The sequence below is a fragment of the Camelus dromedarius genome, chromosome 9 (assembly GCF_036321535.1).
Source record: "Camelus dromedarius isolate mCamDro1 chromosome 9, mCamDro1.pat, whole genome shotgun sequence".
Taxonomy (NCBI): Eukaryota; Metazoa; Chordata; class Mammalia; order Artiodactyla; family Camelidae; genus Camelus; species Camelus dromedarius.
Genome location: NC_087444.1, coordinates 13756125 through 13774454, shown reverse-complemented (window position 1 = coordinate 13774454; position 18330 = coordinate 13756125). Strand labels below are relative to the sequence as shown.

The window sequence follows — 18330 nt, the reverse complement described above, 5'->3', positions numbered from 1 at the left end:
TTGTTTGTTTGTTTGTTTGTTTTTAATTTTCTATTTCACATCTAATGATCAGTCTGTTCATATGGTCTATTTCTTCTTGATTCAGTCTTGGTGAACTGTATGCTTGTAGAAGTATGTCCATTTCTTCCAGGTTGTCCAATTTATTTCCATATAATTGTTCATAGTATTTTCTTACAGGTTTTTTTTTTTTTTTGTATTTCTGTAGTATTGGTTGTAATTTTTCCATTTACCTTTCTTCTTCTTATTTTTTTTATTTGTGTCCTCTCTCTTTTCTTCTTCGTGAGTCTGGCCAGAGGTTTGTCAATTTTGTTTATTCTTTCAAAGAACCAGCTCTTGGTTTGATTGATTTTTTTCTATTTTTTATCTCTATTTTATTTATTTCCTCCTTGATCTTTATTATTTCTTTCCTTCTGCTGACTTTAGGTTTTGTTTGTTCTTTTTATAATTCTTTCAGGAAGTAGGTTAGGTTGTTTATTTGAAAAGTTGTTTTCATATTTTAAAAGACTAGGTATCTTCAATGATTTATTTTACACAAGGGAAGAATCAAAGATATTTGGACTTGGGGAGTGACATGATTAGATATGTAGTTTAAGGTTTGAGGACAATATGGAATACTTAATTTTTCCTTCAGAACATCTAGCAATGTGAGATTGAAATACATGGTAGGCTTGTATTAAATATATTAGTTGATTTGAGTTATTTAACATAGGATATGCTTGTGTTAAAAAAGAGTTTTGTGCTGTATTTTAAGAATGTTGTTTCCTCTAAAGGTAACCTTATAAAATATTGAGTAGCCTTATTTTTATGTCAGTGAATCAGATCTTCAGAATTAGCTTTTTAATTTTTTTCCAAGTAAGTATAATCAATATCTGTTATAGGTCTAATAATCTCTTATTGGAAACCTTTGGGGCCAGATATGTTTTGAAATTTAGAATTAGAATTTTAGAAAAGTAAAATTGTGCATATATGATGTATTACTTCATACTCCAAGTGAGGTCTGGAGCACCACTGTGCAATCGTATACATGACTTTTTCTTCAGTGAAACAAATGAATAACCACGATAAATTAGATAAATAATTGACTAAAATTAACTTCATAACAGCTTAAGGCAGGTTTTGCCATCAAATGAATTTTGGTGCCAAATTTACAAAAAGTCTTTTAGTTTTTAGAGCTTTTTAGGCTTTGGGTTGTGAATATGGGATTATAGGCCTATAAAGCTCGTGGGCTTTTTAAGACTATTGCATTCTAAGTATATTTTGCCTTGTTATATTTTCAGATATTTTAACTTGACTTTTTTTCACTTTTTAAAGGAGTAATAGAAACTTCAGAAATAATTGATGCTTTGAAATCATTGGGTATACATATTTCTGAAGCTCAGGCAGAAAAGATTCTACAAAGGTCAGCCCTTAGCCTTATTTTTAGTAGTTTTAATTGTTGTTTAATATTCCACGTTAGAAACTGGTTGCTATAAATGTAGTTTCTTTCTTCTACCCTTCCTTTCTTCTCTCCTTCCTCCCTCTCTCACTTCCTTTCTTTTTAGGTTTGATAACATCAGGTTTTATTGACACTCTTATAAGAAAGATATCTAAGAAATTTGTTGAATTGTGAATGCTATTGACTGAATCGCAAAACGTTCTCTTATAAACTCTGCGAGATAAGATTCTGCCTACTTCTAGTTCAAAGAATAGTTGTAATTCTCTTAAGCAATTGATTTAAAATTTTTTTAATTTTAATTTTTTTGACATACAGAAAGTACCTAATTTATGTACACAACTTTATGTTTGGAGGTATAATACACCCAGGAAACCATAACCACAATTCATGCTGTAAACATATCATTACTTATGAAGGTTTTTTCCCACTTTCTTATTTTATTTTTTATTATTATTATTATTATTATTATTATTATTATTATTATTATTATTATTATTATTACTATTATTATTCACGATAGGAACACTTTCTTACAATTAACACTTAAATTTACCTATTTTTAAACTGGAGGATAACTGAAACATAACATTATATTAATTTCAGGGGTACAACATAATGATCACCACAATAGGTCTAGGTAACATCCATCACCATACGTAATTATAAAATTTTTTTCTATGATGAGAATATTTAAGATTTACCCTCTTAGCAACTTTCAAGTATGCCATATAGTATTATTAACTGTAGTTACCATGCTGTATATTATATTCTCGACTTTTAAATTTTTGTGACTTTGACCCCCTTTACCCATTTCACCCACCTCCCAACCCCCCACCTCTGGCAATCACCAGTCTGTTTTCTCTATCTATGAGCTCTCTCTCTTTCTTATTTCAAGATTCCACAAATAAGTGATGTCAAATGGTATTTGTCTTTCTCTGTCTGATTTATTTCACTTAGCATAATGTCCTCAAGGTCCATACATGTTGTTTCAAGTGGCAAGATTTTCTTATCTTTTATGGCTAAATAATATTTCATTGTATATATGTGACAAAAGATACAAAAGCCATTACACACAAAATTGCATGTTACTACCCTGTTTGGAATGCTGCTAAATCATAATCTAAAATAAATTATGGATATCCAATAGCAATGGTTTATCCAGAAAGTATTTACATAACTTCTATAAACATTAGTTATAGCTCTAGGTGGAAAGGATGCAGTTGTGAACAATCCAAAGTTCCTGTGTTAGGGTTTCAGACTAACAGGGGAGATAATACCAGGTGATCACAGTACAGTGTAATAAATGAAAGCAGATTGAGATGGGGGCTTACTGGCCGCTGATGATTTTTGTGATTATTTTATTTGGGAATGTTTCTTTTACTTTCATTTTTTTTCAGATATTTTGTTTTATACAGAATTCTAGGATGACAGGTTTTTTTTTTCTTTCAACACTTTAAAGTTACCATTAGTGAAGTCTGCTATGATGCATTGTTTCTGATGAAAAGTCAATGGCTTTTTTTTTCATTTCTCTTTGTATGTAATAACCCTTCCTTCCTTCGACTCTGACATTGCTCAGCTGTAGAATTTCCATTAAGCTCACAGCCCTCTGGTAGTTATTTTTGTGAGACTGATGGAGTCATTCAGTTTACTATTTGGCCAAAGATGCAAAGAGATACATATATGGTTTCTAGAATACCCTCCAAAATTGCTGTGTAAATTCCTACCCCCCTAACAGCCCTCAGCTCCAGTCTCTGTTAATTCTATCCACTGGTTCTCTGTCTTAGCTCCTACTTCTCTATGCTACAGTTTGGAGAGTGTCCCCAGAGAGGAACCAGAGTGAATGAGGTGCTCAGCTCATGTGTTTTCCTTCTCTCAAGTATCTTAACCATGTCCTGTTTGTAGTCCAGTGCTTGAAAAGAGTTGCTTCATATATTGTATCCAGTTTCGTAACTGCTTATAGTGGGAATATAAGTTCTTATTTGGCGTTGGCTGGAACTGAAAATTGTGTTAATCTTTCTGTTGGCAGAATGGAATTTGCTTTTTAAAATTTCCATTTAGAAAAATGCTATTGAAAAAACTATTTCACTTAATTCTACCGTTTACTCAGATTTTAAAGAAACAACATCTGATGGTTTTTTTGATTCAAGATGCTTAAAAATTTAGTAGATCCTGAATTTTGCACAGTAAAAAGTGAATCTTCTCTCTAAATTCACAAATAAAAGGTTATTTTAAGGTTGATTTAAAAGGTATAATAAGTAGGGAGAAGAGAGCCAGGGGGAAAATACCACTAGAAGAGTCAAAAGGTGTAAGGTTAAACTTCAGTCAGTTTTATTCATTTATTCATTCATTCAACAAACATTTATTGAGTGCTCAGTGCTAGAGATATAAAGGTGACTTAGAAATTGTCTTCCCTTTTAAAAGATCATAGACAGGAATGAGAGAAATACACACAAGTAAATAATTAAAAAGCAATACAGAATAAATTCCATTAGAGGGATATTCTACAAAATATTTGATCAATGCTCCTCTAAAATGTTAGAGGTAGCAAAACCAAGGAAAGTCTGAGAAACTTTCATAGCCAAGAGGAGCCTAAGGAGACATGATGACTAAATGGAATGTGGTATCTCAGGTGGAATCCTAAAACCCAAAAAAAAGGGATTAGTTGAAAACAAAGGAATTAAAGTGTGAACTTTAGTTAATAATAATGTATCAACATTGGTTTCCTAATTGTAGCAAATGTACCATAATAGTGTGAGATGTCACATTAGGGGAAACTGGATGTGGGGATATATGAGAATTCTTCATACTATCTTCTCAAAGATTATACAATAAATCTCAATAAATCTTCTCAAAAGACTTTCTGAAAATTTTTTTTAATGGAATTAATAGCTGTGATACAGATTTTATTATTTTTAAAATTTTGTTTTTTATTGAAGTGTAGTTGATTTACAATGCTAGTTTCAGGTGTACATCAAAGTGATTCACTTATACATATACATACATATATATTTCAGATTCTTTTCCATTATGTGTTATTATAAGAAACTGAATATAGTTTCCTGTGCTATACAGTAGGTCCTTGTTGTTTATCTAATTTATTCATAGTAATGTATGTGTGTTAATCTCAACCCTAAAGCTATTCTAAAAAATAAAGTCTATTAAAGACATGAAAATACAGTAATATTCATGAAGCCCAAAGTAGTGGCTTCTACAATAAATACTTAAGGAGCATTTAAGTAATTTTTATAATGGTGCTAACTTTGTTATAAATGTTTTTTAAATTTCAGCATTGATAGTGATGGAACAATGACAATAGACTGGGATGAATGGAAGTACTACTTTTACCTTCATCCTGCAACAAGTATCAGTGAAATTGCTCATTTCTGGAAACGTTCTACTGTAAGATTACTTTCTGTTTTACTTTATTTAATTTTTCCATAAATGTCATAGCATTTATTATGATCATATAATCCCTATAATACTTCCAGCCTCAGTTGCTAAAGTAACAGTAATCTCTCCTAATAGTGCTCTGAGTAGTGCACTTCATTTAGCAAGAAGTGTTAGTATTAAATGTACAAACACAGCTACCACAATTTGTTTGTTTACTAAAGCCTAAAACTTAAAATAGATACCAGTCTGCTGACAGGGCCTAATTTGTGTTGAGAATAAATTTCTCTGATATAGTTAACTGTCCTAGAAAAGTGGAAAAAGAAAATACTTCTCTCTTTCCACAGACAGGATTTACTCAGTTTGTCCTTCTATCATAGGAAATGTAAAGGCAAAGATTGAGAGTAAAAATTTTAGAACTGGAGAGTATCGAATATATAATCTATCTGCTCTTTTTATATAAGCACTTGACCAAGAGTTGTGAGGAACAAATGAGATTTTGTAATTAAAAGCTTTTTTTTTTTTCTTTTTTTAGATCTCAGGTACAGCAGGTTGTCAGTCAGTTTTCATGGCATACTATTAGCATCCACCCTTGTGACTTTTTGCCTTCTCTTCATATACAATGTAGGGACAGTCTAAGAGCAAGGCTTTGAAGTCAGATTGCCTAGGTTTAAATCCCACGTCTACCACCCACTAACTATATAATCCCTCTGTGCCTCAATTTCCTCAATTATATGCTAGAGGATGATAATGGTAAGAGTTTCAAAATTAAATTAGTAGTTAATGTATTTAGAAAAAGGTTGAGCAGGTAATATATATGCTCAAAAATGTTACTTATTGTAACAGGCACTTTTGTATTTTTGACCATGTTTATATTCTTAGGAATCATACAATATTGTTTCATGCATGTGTTTTTAGTTTACATACATAGTATTGTCTACGGGCTACATTTTATTTCTTGTTTTATTTACTCTACATTGTGATCTTAAGATTTGTTTTTGTTGTTATGCAATCATCTAGTTTATTGCTTTTAACTACAACATAGTGTGTACTTAACATCCCCCTGGTAATAGATTTATAGGTTTTCTCCAACTCTCCACCCACAAAAAAATGCCTTCCTCTCGTGTACTTTAAAGAATTTCACCTGAATTTCTGAGTCAAAAGGAGTAATGCATTTGTAAAATTTCCTAGGATATCCAGTTTTAATTTTATAAAATATAGCCATGTTATTTCTCAGAATGGCTTGCTATACCAGCTTACACTCCCACCAGCAATGCATGAATATTTCTCTACTTATATTATTGCTTGGTATTGTCCAGCTTTCTAATATTTGCCATTCTGTTAGGTGTAAAGGGTATCTTATTGTTTCAATGTGTATTTCTTTGATTCCTAATGCATTTCAGACATCTCTTCATAGAAATATTAGGTATTCACATGTTCTTTTCTATGACTTGTCTGTTTATATCCTTGTCTATTTTTTCCAGATTTATTGAGGTATAATTGACATATAAATTGTGTAAGTTAAGGTATAAAATATGATATTTGATACACTTATATACTGTGAAATGATCACCATAGTAGGGTAAGTTAACACCTTCATCACCTCACATAATTACCATTTCTTTTTTGTGGTGAGAACATGTAAGATTTACTCTCTGAGCAACTTTCAAGTATATAATAGAGTATTAACTATATTCACCATGCTGCACGTGAGATCTCCAAAATGTATTCATCTTCTAACTGAAAGTTTGTACCCTTTGACCACCATCTCCTAATTTCCTCCACTTCCCAGCAACCATCATTCTACTCTGTTTCTATAAATTTGGCTTTGTTAGATTCCACATATGTGATATTATGCAGTATTTGTCTTTATCTGTCTGACTGACTTCACTCAGCATAATGCCCTCAAGGCCATCTATATTGTTGCAAATGGCAGAATTTCCTTCTTTCTCATGGCTGAATAATAATCCATTGTGTATATGTATACACACCAAATGTTCTTTATTCATTTATCGATAGACGGATACAGGGTGTTTCCATATCTTGGCTATTATAAATAATGCTGGCACAAACATGGAGGTGCAGATATCTCTTTAAGATCCTGGTTTCATTTCCTTTGGTTAAATAGCAAGAAGTGGAATTGCTGGATCATATGATAGTTCTGTTTTTAATAGTTCATACTGATTTCCACAGTGGCTGTACTAATTTAAATTCCTACCAGTGGTGTATAAGGATTCCCTTTTTCTCCACATCTTCACCAGAATTTAGGTAATAGCTGTTCTAACAAGTGTCAGGTGATATTCCATGGTGATTTTTTTTTTTGCATTTCCCTGATAATTAGAGATATGGACTATCTTTTCATATACATGTTGGCCATCTGTATGTCTTCTTTGGAGAAATATCGATTTAGTTCTTTTGCCCATTTTTTCATCAGATTTTTTTTTTGTTATTGAATTGTGTGAGTGCCTTACATATTTTGGATATTAACCCCTTATCAGATACATGATTTGTAGATATTTTACCTCATTCTATTTGTTGCCTTTCATATGGCTGATTGTTTCTTTTGCTGTACAGAAGCTTTTTAGTTTGATGTAGCCTCATGTACTAATTTTTGCTTTTGTTACTTATGCTTTTGGTGTCATAGCCAAAAGATCATCACTAAGACCAATGTCGAGGACATTCCCCCATGCTTTCTCCCAGGAGTTTTCAGTTTCAAATCTTACATTTTAATTCTTTAATCCATTTTGAGTTAATTTTTGTGAGTGGTATATGAGTCCAATTTCATTCTGCTGCGTGTGGTTAACCAGTTTTCCTGTCACCATTTATTTAAAACACTATACTTTCCCTATTGAGTGTTCTTGCCAAATATTAGTTGGTTGTAGGAATGATTTATGAATGATTTCTTTCTGGGCTCTTGATTCTGTCACATTGGATTATGTTGTGTCTACTTTTATGCTAGTACTGTGTATTTTGACTGCTATAGCTTTGTAGTATAGTTTGAGATCCGGGAGTGTGATGCCTCCAGATTTGTACTTCTGTCTCAAGATTGCTTTGGCTGTTTGAGGTCTTTTGTGGTTCCATACACATTTTAGGATTTTTTCCTATTTCTGTGAAGAATGCCATTGGAATTTTGATATGGATTGCATTGAATCTATAGATGGCTTTGGGTCGTATGGACATTTTAACAGTATTAATTATTGTAATCTATGAGCATGGGATATCTTTTCATTTTATGTCTTCAATTTCTTACATCAGTGTCTTATAGTTTTCAATGTATAGATCTTTTACCTCCTTGGTTAACTTTATTTCTAAGTGTTTTATTGATGCTATTATGAAAGCGATTATTTTCTGTATTTATTTTTCAGATATTTTATTGTTAGTGATTTTTGAATGTTGATTTTGTATCCTGCAACTTTATTGATTTCATTGACTAGTTCTAACAGTTTTTTTTATGGCATCCTTAGTTTTTTTTAATATATGAAACTATGTCATTTGCAAAAGAGCCAGTTTACTTCTTCCTTTCCAATTTGGAAGCCCTTTATTTCTTTTGCTTGCTTAATTGCTGTGGCTAAAACTTTCACTACTATATTGAATAAGAGTGGTAAGAGTGGTCACCATCACCTTGTTCCTGATCTTAAAGGAAAAACTTTCAGCCTTTCACCATTGAGTATGTTTGATGTTAGCTGTATGCTTGTCATATATGGCCTTTATTGTGTTGAGGTGCATTCATTCTATACCTCATTTTTTGAAATTTTTTATCATGAAAGGATATTGAATTTTGTCAAATGCTTTTTCTGCATCTATTAAGATAATTACATGATTTTTATCCTTGATTCTGTTAATGTAGTGTATTACATTTATTCATTTGTATATGTTGAAACATCCTTGCATCCCAGGGATAAATCCCGTTTAATCATGGTATGTGATCTTTTTAATGTTCTGTTGAATTCTGTTTGCCTTATAATAAACAATGTGTGTTTGCTTATAATACCACCTCTGCAAAACCTCTGCTTCAGCAGAAAGTCAGCTGGTGTTCTAGGGACGCAGGTCTTGGTCATCTCTTCATCTTCTCCAAGAATACATGATTTACTAGGTTTCTCTTTAGTTAATACATTAAATTAATTAACAGACCACTAATTTAGAATAGTCCTGGCACAAAATAAGGACGTGGCAACTAAAATGTGTTGTTATTATTTGTCACCATAATACCATTACCTTAATATATTACAGTTGGATGAACAGTTAATTAACTTAACTGTGTCTACTTATTTTATATATGCCTTAGTCAAGGAGATGCTTTCTGAAATTTCCCGGGTGTCTCAAAATTTGAAGTTATAACACTGCCATAAGCCAGTGAGATAGAGTGTGCTGTTTGCTCTAAATATTCTTTGTCCTTCTCTTTTTTTGGACCCATCCACATAGGGTTCCTCCCTGGCACCCTTTCTATAGCATAAGTATTCTTTCTACCTCACTGATGTCGTATTTATGGTGTGGTATATGGTAAATTTCCCATGTCAAACTCTTGGGCATTGGATTGGATTCCTATCATCTACTCATTTACTTTGTCCCTGCTATTGTCCATTCTCTCCTGCATCATCAATATATGAGATAGGGAACTATAGCAACATCACCCCAAAAGACAGTGACTTAACTAAGATAGAAATATGTTTCTTCTTCAGGTAATAGTAAGTCTCCCTTAAGTTGGTAGGATACCTCTGTTTCTATTGATGAATCCAATGGTTCTTTCCATTCCCCAAGGTGTTATCCTTGTCTGTATAGTTGAAGCTGGTCATTGCTTCATTTTTAAGGATGTGAAGTGGACGTTGTACATATTAATTCTGCTCCTGACAACTGGCCAAAATCTAGACTCATGTCTACACCAAACTCCTAAGGAAGTTTGGAAATATTGTTTCTATTTGAGTGGCCAGGCAAAACTCAGAATGTGGATGTGACTGGGTTGTACTACTACTGAAACAAAGAAAAAGAATGGATTCTGTTGAACAACAGTCTCAGTCACACTCAATTTATCCATCTCTGTTGTGTCATTCCCAGTAGTATACAAAAATGCTGCAATTTCTCCCCTTAAAAAATACACCTTTGACCGTGCCTCATGCCTCCTCCTCTAGTGACTGCCCATGTCCCTGCATTCTTTCATTGCAACTCTTTTCTGAAGAGTTGCCTATTTAAACTGTCATCACATCCTCCCTCTCTTTCTCTTTTTGCTATTGCACAGAACTTAGTCTTATCTTCTATCATAGTTCAGTGCTATTATCTGAAAGTAAGAGCTGGTCTGGCAGTAACACATGCCAAGGCACAGAAATCAGTGTAGACTTCCTTTTCATTCTAATAAAATTATTTTTTATTGTGACATAAATAGCACATATACAAAAATAAATAACATAATTACAATTAGAAATTATATCATTAATACTAGTGTACTCACTAACAGGTTCAGAAATAGGCATTCTTCTTTGGAAGTTCTTTGTGTCCTCCTCAGTCATATCCCTCTCCTTTTACCAAGAGTTAACCAATATACGGAATTTTCAGTATTTTTCTAGTTTTTCTTTATAGTTTTAGCACCTGTGTATGTATGAGCAATATATTTGAGTTTGCCTATTTTTGAAGTATGTAGGCTTTTTAGCATTCTGTTTATTGAGATTCAACTATATTGATGTATGTAACTGTATTTTATCCATTTTCTCTCATAGTATACCAATGTATGAATATATGTATTTCATTTATCAATTTTACAGTTGTTAAACATTTGTGTCCTCTAGATTTTTGCCATTATAAGTAATGATGCTATAAGCTTTCTTATCATGTCTCCTGGTGTACATGAATGAGACTTTTTCTAGGAATTTAGGGCAAATACCCGGGAATGGAATTGCTGTTTTGTAGAGTGTTTGTTCACTTTCACTAGGTAACATCAAAGTATTTTACAAAATTTTTTATGGTTTGTTTGTTTCCAGCAGTGATGGATTAAAATTACCCCTGCTCTATTTCCTTACCAATAGTTGGTATTATCTCACTAAAGGTTTTGACAATTTTTTGAATATTAAATATCATTGTAATTTTAATTTGAATGATTTTGAAAATAATTTGATGGATCCCATCCTATCTTTTTTTTTGTAATTGAAGTATAGTCAGTTATAATGTGTCAATTTGTGGTATATAGCACAATGTCCCAGTCATGCATGTACATACATATATTCATTTTCATATTCTTTTTCATTAAAGGTTATTACAAGATATTGAATATAGTTCAAGACATTGAATATATAGTGGCTAACATTTGCAAATCTTAAACTCCCAAATTTATCCCTTCCCACCCCCCTGCCCCTGGTAACCATAAGATTGTTTACTATGTCTGCAAGTCTGTTTCTGTTTTGTAGATGAGTTCATAAAAGTTTAATCTTCAGAATATATAAATAGCTCATACAACTTAATAACAAAAAACAAACAACCCAATCCAAAAATGGGCAGAAGACCTAAACAAGCAATTCTCCAATGAAGACCTACAAATGGCCAATTGGCACATGAAAAAATGCTCAGTATTATTGCTAATTATCAGAGAAATGCAAATCAACTACAATGAAGAATCACTTCATACCAGTCAGAATGACCATCGTAAAAAGTCCATGCACGATAAATGCTGGAGAGGGTGTGGAGAAAAGGGAACCCTCCTACACTATTGGTGGGAATGTAGTTTGGTGCAGCCATTATGGAAAACTATGGAGATTCCTCAAAAAACTGGAAATAGACTTACCATATGATCCAGCAATTCTACTCCTGGGCATATATCCAGAGGGAACTCTAATTTGAAAAGATGCATGCACCCCAGTGTTCATAGCAGCATTATATACAGTAGCCAAGACATGGAAGCGAGCTAAATGTCCATTGACAGATGACTGGATAAAGAAGCTGTGGTTTATTTATACAGTGGAATATTACTCAGCCATGAAAAAGAATAAAATAATGCCATTTGCAGCAACATGGATGGACCTGGAGATCATCATTCTAAGTGAATAAGCCAGAAAGAGAAAGAAGAATACCATATCATATCACTCATATGCAGAATCTAAAAAAAGAAAAAATAAAGGACCCATTCTGCCTTGAAACTTCACAGGCTTTCTTTTCAGTGACTTCTGAAGCTGGTCAAGATCAGCAATGACCTCCATGTTCCAACTCGAGTAGTCCATTCTCACATCTCAACTTACTTGATCTCTCAGTTGCATTTGATTTGAATGATCACTCCATCCTTAAAATACCTGTTTTACTTGACTTCTAGGACACTGCATTCTGTTGGTTCTTGCTGCCACTCTGTTCTTTCCTTTTCAGTCTTCTTTGTTCTTTCTCTTCTATGTGATGGTATGGGTTGAATTCTATATCCTTGCAAAAAGATTCTTTGAAGTTCTAACCTCCAGTACCTCAGAATGTGATCTTGTTTGGAAATAGGGTGGTTGCAGACGTAATTAGTTAAGATGAGGTCATACTGGAGTATGATGGGCTTCTAATCTAGTATGACCAGTGTCTTTGTAAGAAGACAACCATGTGAAGACAGAGACACATAGGGAAGAACACCATGTGAAGATGTAGGCAGAGATTGGAATCATGCAGCTATAAGCCAAGGAACACTAATGACTGCCAACAGACCAACAGAAGCTAGGAAGATGTGAGGAAAGATTCCTCTACTGGTTTCAGAGGGAACATGGCCCTGCTGACATCTCAATTTTTTACTTTTAGTCTCCAGAACTGTGAGACAATTAAATTTCTGCTGCTTAAAGCAACTGAGTTTGTAGTACTTTGTTATAACAGCCCTGGCAAATGAATGCACCTGAATTCTAAATACGTTAGCATTCCAGGGCAGTCCTTGGACCTTTTCGATTCTCTAGCTACACTCTCTCTCTAGGCAATCTCTTGCAGTCCCAGGGTATTGAATACAATTTCTGTGTTGGTGACTTCCAAATTGATATTTCTAACCTTGACCTCTTTTCAGCTCTAGACTTGTATATCCAGCTGCCTACTGAGTACCTCCACTTTGCTATCCAATAGACTATTCAAACTTAACTTGTCCACAACAGAATGATTAATTCCAGTAATCCACCCTCTCAATCTATTTTTTAACCCAACTCAGTGATCATACAGGTTAGCAGACCAGAATCCTAGGAATCATCCTTGATCCTTTCTTTCCCTCATTCCTGACATGTATCAGGAAATCCTACAGCTCTGCTTCAAGGTGTATCCTGAATCTGATCATTTCTCACCACTTGTATGGCTATCCCACTTCAAAGCTACTGACTTTTCTTTATGTAACTGTTACAACAGCTTCCTAAATAGTTTCCGCACTTCCACTCCTGTCCCCTTATAGTCTTTCCACACAGAGGCCAGGTGATCTTATGAAAATGTAAAAACTCTCTAGAAGCTTTCTATGATACTGAAAACAAAATCTGAAGCCTTAGCTGTAGTCTTCAAAGCCCTACTTGATTAGGTTTCCTTCTACTTCTCCAACCTCGTCTCGTACCACATTGCTCTGCTAGCTCTTTCTGCGCGTGTGACAATGCCATTTTGCCATTTCTTGGATCTCCCATGATCATTGAAGCCTCAGAGACTTGCATTTCCTTTTCTCTCTACTTGGAATATTTTTATCCCAGATTTGCACATGTCTCTCCCCTTCACTTAAACTAGCTTCCTAATGAAATGTCCACTTACTCAGAGAGGCCTTCCTGAATGCCCAATCTATAACACCTGTCTCTGCTGTCGTGGCTAGGGTAAAGGCTAAGCTACCGTAGTAGAGACTCCCCACTCCCAACACAGTGGCTCAGCCAGAACAGAAGTTTATTTCTCTCTCTTACTCTTGGATAGCTGTGAAATCTTTAACACATGGTTTTCAGAGCTGCTTTAGCTTTCTCGTTTCTCAGGTATGCATCTTACCTACCCCTAAGATTTCCTTTTCCCCCTCTTGTCGTAACAAATAGACGTCTCCAATTTTAAAATGAAAATCTCTCCCTGTACTTTGAATCCCTTTTCTCTCCTTCTCAGAGGCTTTATTCTCTGCATTATCCCTGTTATTTCTTGTATTTAAAAGTCACACGTTTAACATATTTAAGTCAGTACCACTTAAAAAATACAGTCCTATTGATGTCCCCTCTAGCTACCTTAACCTTTTTTTCTCGCTTCACAGCTGCGTTTACCATTCACTTCTCAACCAACTGCAATCTGGTTTTGCTTTCTCCACTTGATGAAAATTCTTTCACCAAGCCAGTCTTTCCATTGTTAAGTTCAATGGATATTTTTCTAGATCTTCCCACTCTTTTTTTTCAAATGTTCTCTTCAGCCGGCTTCCTTGGCACTGGATTCCCCTGATTTTCTTCCCACTGCTCTGTCATTACTTTCCTGTCTCCCTTGAGGATCCTTTTCCTCAGTCTGTGTCTTACATCTTAATTTTCTTCTATGTTCTATCCTCAGCTTTCTTTATCTTTCACTCTCTATATATTTTTTCTAGACAATCCAACTTATTTTCCCAGATTGAATTACCAAATATAGGCCAATTAATTGCTTCAAATCTTGTCTCTACCCCTTCAGCATACACAGGCACCTGTTGGACATCGATTTGGACACCTCAGACACATCATCTGTCCCCAAGAGCTTTCTTTTCCTGTTTCTCTGAATGGTGCCACCACCTTCCTAGTTGCCCAAGCCAGCAACCTTGACATTATTCTGAGATCTTGAGCTTTCCTTTATCCTTCTTCCACCCCTGCATACAGTCTTGCAGTTCTTAGAGTATGTCATGTCTTCAAACAGACTTATTTTCTTTGACTAAAACATTCCTTTGGTTAAATTCCTACTTCTTTAGACACGTAGTAGAGTATAATGGACAGGAAGGTGGCCTCGGAAGTCAGAATGCCTGGATTCATATTGCGGCTTTAGTACTTCTAAGACACTTCACCTGGACAGTGTTCCCTGACGGTCCCACTCAGGCCCCCTTCCCCAGCAGAAGTACCCAACCTGTGCCCACTGTCCTGGCAACATTGTACTAAGTTCTTAAGACACTTCTTTGTGCTGCCTTTGTTATTGTACTTATTACTCTGTATTATAATTACTTGTTTCCTTTCCTGTCTGTCTTATTACACTGTGAGCTCCTAGAGAGCAGAAACTAATTCTGCACCATTGCATTACTGATAGCCCAGGGCCTTGCACCTTAATTTGTTAACTCAGCAAACACTTATTGAGCACTATTTCCGCTGACCAAGGTGCTAGGCTTACCAGTGCACAAGAGAGACCCGTTTGCTGCTCTTATTAGGCTTACCTTCCAGAGGAGAAAGCAAGCAATAGAGTGAAATGAACTAATTAAGATTGTGCTAAGTATTAGGGAGGAAACCATGAAAAGAGTCAACGAGAAATGTTCTAGTCAGGGGGAAAACAAGAACCAAGGTCCAGAGGTGGGATGGTGCTTGGAAAGGGGGACACTCAGTGAATGAATAAATGAAGGTGGGAAAACTAAGAAGCAGAGAAGTGGCTTGTCCACCATGATTGACAAGTAATGGAACCTAGATCCTCTAAGTCCAATTTGGCATTCTTTCTACTGAGCCACGTTACCTCAACATTTAGCAAAAATGCATAGTTTTAGCAAAATCATGTATGATTACTGAAAATAAACTAAAATGCAAAACTTGTTAGAGTTCAGATTTTTAAAAAGAAAATTGGCATTTGAAGAAAGAGGCAATGTAAATAATAGAGAAAGAAATTAACCAAAGCATATAATATGCTATTCTTGAATTCTCAGGTTAAGGACGTGCACAGTGGAGTTTGAGAGGATTTGAAACAAAATGGGGAAAATTTATTAAGATTTATTCCTTATCTATTGTGTGGCAGACACTATGGTGTGTGACTAAGACATCATCCCCACACTGAGTGTTTACATTTTTCATGAAGTGATTAGGCTAAATAGTTTGAGAATTTGAAATTAAAAACTCCAATTTAATGGGAATTGATTTTACATTAAATCTATATGTGAATGTGCTGTTAGAAATCATTTGGTCTAGTGCAAGTGCTAAGAAAATTGTCAATCTTCATTAGTAGAAGATGAGATACGAAAAATAATCTTTGGGTTTTTGGTCTGTGTACAAAGTTATCTTTTAAATTTATCATGTATTTACACTTTATTGTCTAAATCTTTTTTACATTTTATCAGATAGTTGACATAGGGGAGAGTATAGCTATTCCAGATGATTTTACTGAACAAGAAAAGCGTTCTGGAGATTGGTGGAAGCGTCTGGTGGCAGGAGGGATAGCTGGCGGAGTTGCAAGGACATGCACAGCACCTTTTGACCGCTTGAAAGTCATGATGCAGGTACTTTGCACACTGCAGCCCTTAAGCATGAAACTAACTTGAAAAATTCTTGATAATTTTCAGAAGAAGTGTTTTGGCACATTTCATATTATTTCTCATTGAAGTTTAAAATTTTTCTGAAAACATGAATCTTCTTATTTTCAATATTGAAATATTTCTTAATTTTCTTAAAGATTCTTGTATGCTTTTAAAACTAATTTTATTTCGAATAATAATAGAACCACTCTATTAGAAGTTTTTTCAGAACTATAATTAAACCTGCTAACAAAGTAGTAAGATACCATTAATCTAATTTATTAGTTATCTCTAGCTCCCAATGCTAACATAATAGCACAGTTCTACTCTACTACCTAAGTACTAAGAATATTTCTAAAAATTGGAAAATAAGTTCCTTGGAGTGTATTACTGACTAATACCTCATTAGATGTAATGCTGTCTAATTACCTTTATTTTACTGACTAATGGATTGTCAACAGTAGTTATAAAATACTGCATGGCTTAATCTGTTAAGTATCATAGTTAAAATTTAATTTTTGCTGAATACTTTCTTTGTGATGATATAAAAATTAGTAATTCACAATGAAGTGAATTTAAGTTTGTAATTAAATTTTCATACCTTGGTGTTTTATTTATTTATTTTTTTGTAACATTGGTGATATTTGGTAATGGATAATGGATAGTGTTTTTTGGTTCCTGTCTGATTGTATTTATTTGTAACTCTTAGAAAATCTTATTTTCAACTGACTCAGAATTCGAGGTAGGAGCTCTCAGAGAGGACAGCTTCCATCTCTTGGCAGTCTGCTCCAGGCTTTTTTTTCTTTGGCTTCCTTCATTGTCTTGGCCAAAAGTTCAGCATATTCTGTGACCTCTTCCCTATTGTTCTTAGTATGCTGTTTCTTCAGAGCAGTATGGCAGTGTTTGTGTTGTAGGACACACGGAGCAACAAGGTGCTGAATCTTGGGCACTTTGGTCCTGGGATTCACACTTTTTTCGTTCAGGGGTTTGCTGACAGCACACTGGTGGACATCATTCTCTTTAGAGAGACTGAGAAGTTTGCAGATTCTGCTAGCTCTTATGGGCCCCAAGCAATGAGGCACAGTAGTATCAGTTAGTTCGGTAATTTCCTCCTGCCCCGTTTTCACAATAACCAAGGTGAGGACACTCAGACTGGCATCCACAATGCAACCTTGAACAGATTTCTCTTTCTCCTTGGTCTATAACAGGAATGCCCCTTACTGAGTAGCAGGTGGACATGGCCATGGGTCAGGCCACCCTGCTTCATGGGGAAACCTTGTTTGTCATTCCCACTGCTGATTTGAGCCATGTAACCCTTCCGTTCTTCTTCACCCAGAGCATCGGCAGCAACTTCTATGGCCGTATACTTCCCTCAGAGATAGGAAATTTGTGTTCATCATTCACTTCAAGGAGTTTGTAGCAGCCAGTGGCTGGGAAGGAAATGTTCATCTTCACCTTGAAGCAGCTGATCACCCCCAAGATACTACAAAAAAGAGCTGAATAGTTATTATTATAATACAATGTGAATTAGTTATGTAAAAACTATTATGTTACACAATTAAGAACTATTTAACTTATTTATACTTCTGCCTTATTAAAAAAGATTTGAATCATCTTAATAAAGAAATACACTTATATAGATGTCATTATTGGAAAATAAAGGTTGTTAGAAAGATACATTGCACATTGCACAAATATTTACTTAGGTCCTACTATGTAGGAGGATCTCAGTAGGCATTGGGAGTTACGGTAGCAAGGTAAACATTCCATACTTACAGAACTTATAGTTTATCAAGGAAAATAGATGATTAGGCAAGTAATAATAAAACGTGAAATGAATGCTGTATACCCAGACATAGAATACACGTAGTACCAGGGAACACCAAGAAGGAGTAAATATCATTTCCTCTCTGCCTATTATTTCTCACATAAATATATGGTAATATTTTGGTTAATGCATCCAATGGAAATAAAAACCTTTTAATTTAATGAGGTAAGTGTAGGGAATACACTTTGAATGGCATGAGATAGTAAGGCAAATAACCTACCATTCTTCCGCATGTTTGATTCCATATGTAACCTATGTTTATTAAGTCAGGTGACTAAATTCAGTTAGCTGTTAGGAAAGAGCAGGAACTGAAAG

General features: G+C 34.5%; 1 protein-coding gene and 1 pseudogene across 1 annotated transcript in view; one reads left to right on the top strand and one right to left on the bottom strand.

The window, feature by feature from the left end:
* Window positions 1–18330, top strand: part of LOC105085672 (mitochondrial adenyl nucleotide antiporter SLC25A24) — a 48864-nt gene that overhangs the window by 15836 nt on the left and 14698 nt on the right. The window contains exons 3-5 of the mRNA XM_010975936.3: window positions 1312–1399; window positions 4723–4834; window positions 16014–16172. Coding sequence (XP_010974238.3) covers window positions 1312–1399; window positions 4723–4834; window positions 16014–16172 — 359 coding nt within the window. The remainder of the gene's footprint in view (window positions 1–1311; window positions 1400–4722; window positions 4835–16013; window positions 16173–18330) is intronic.
* LOC105085669 (small ribosomal subunit protein eS6-like) lies at window positions 16811–17636 on the bottom strand (annotated as a pseudogene).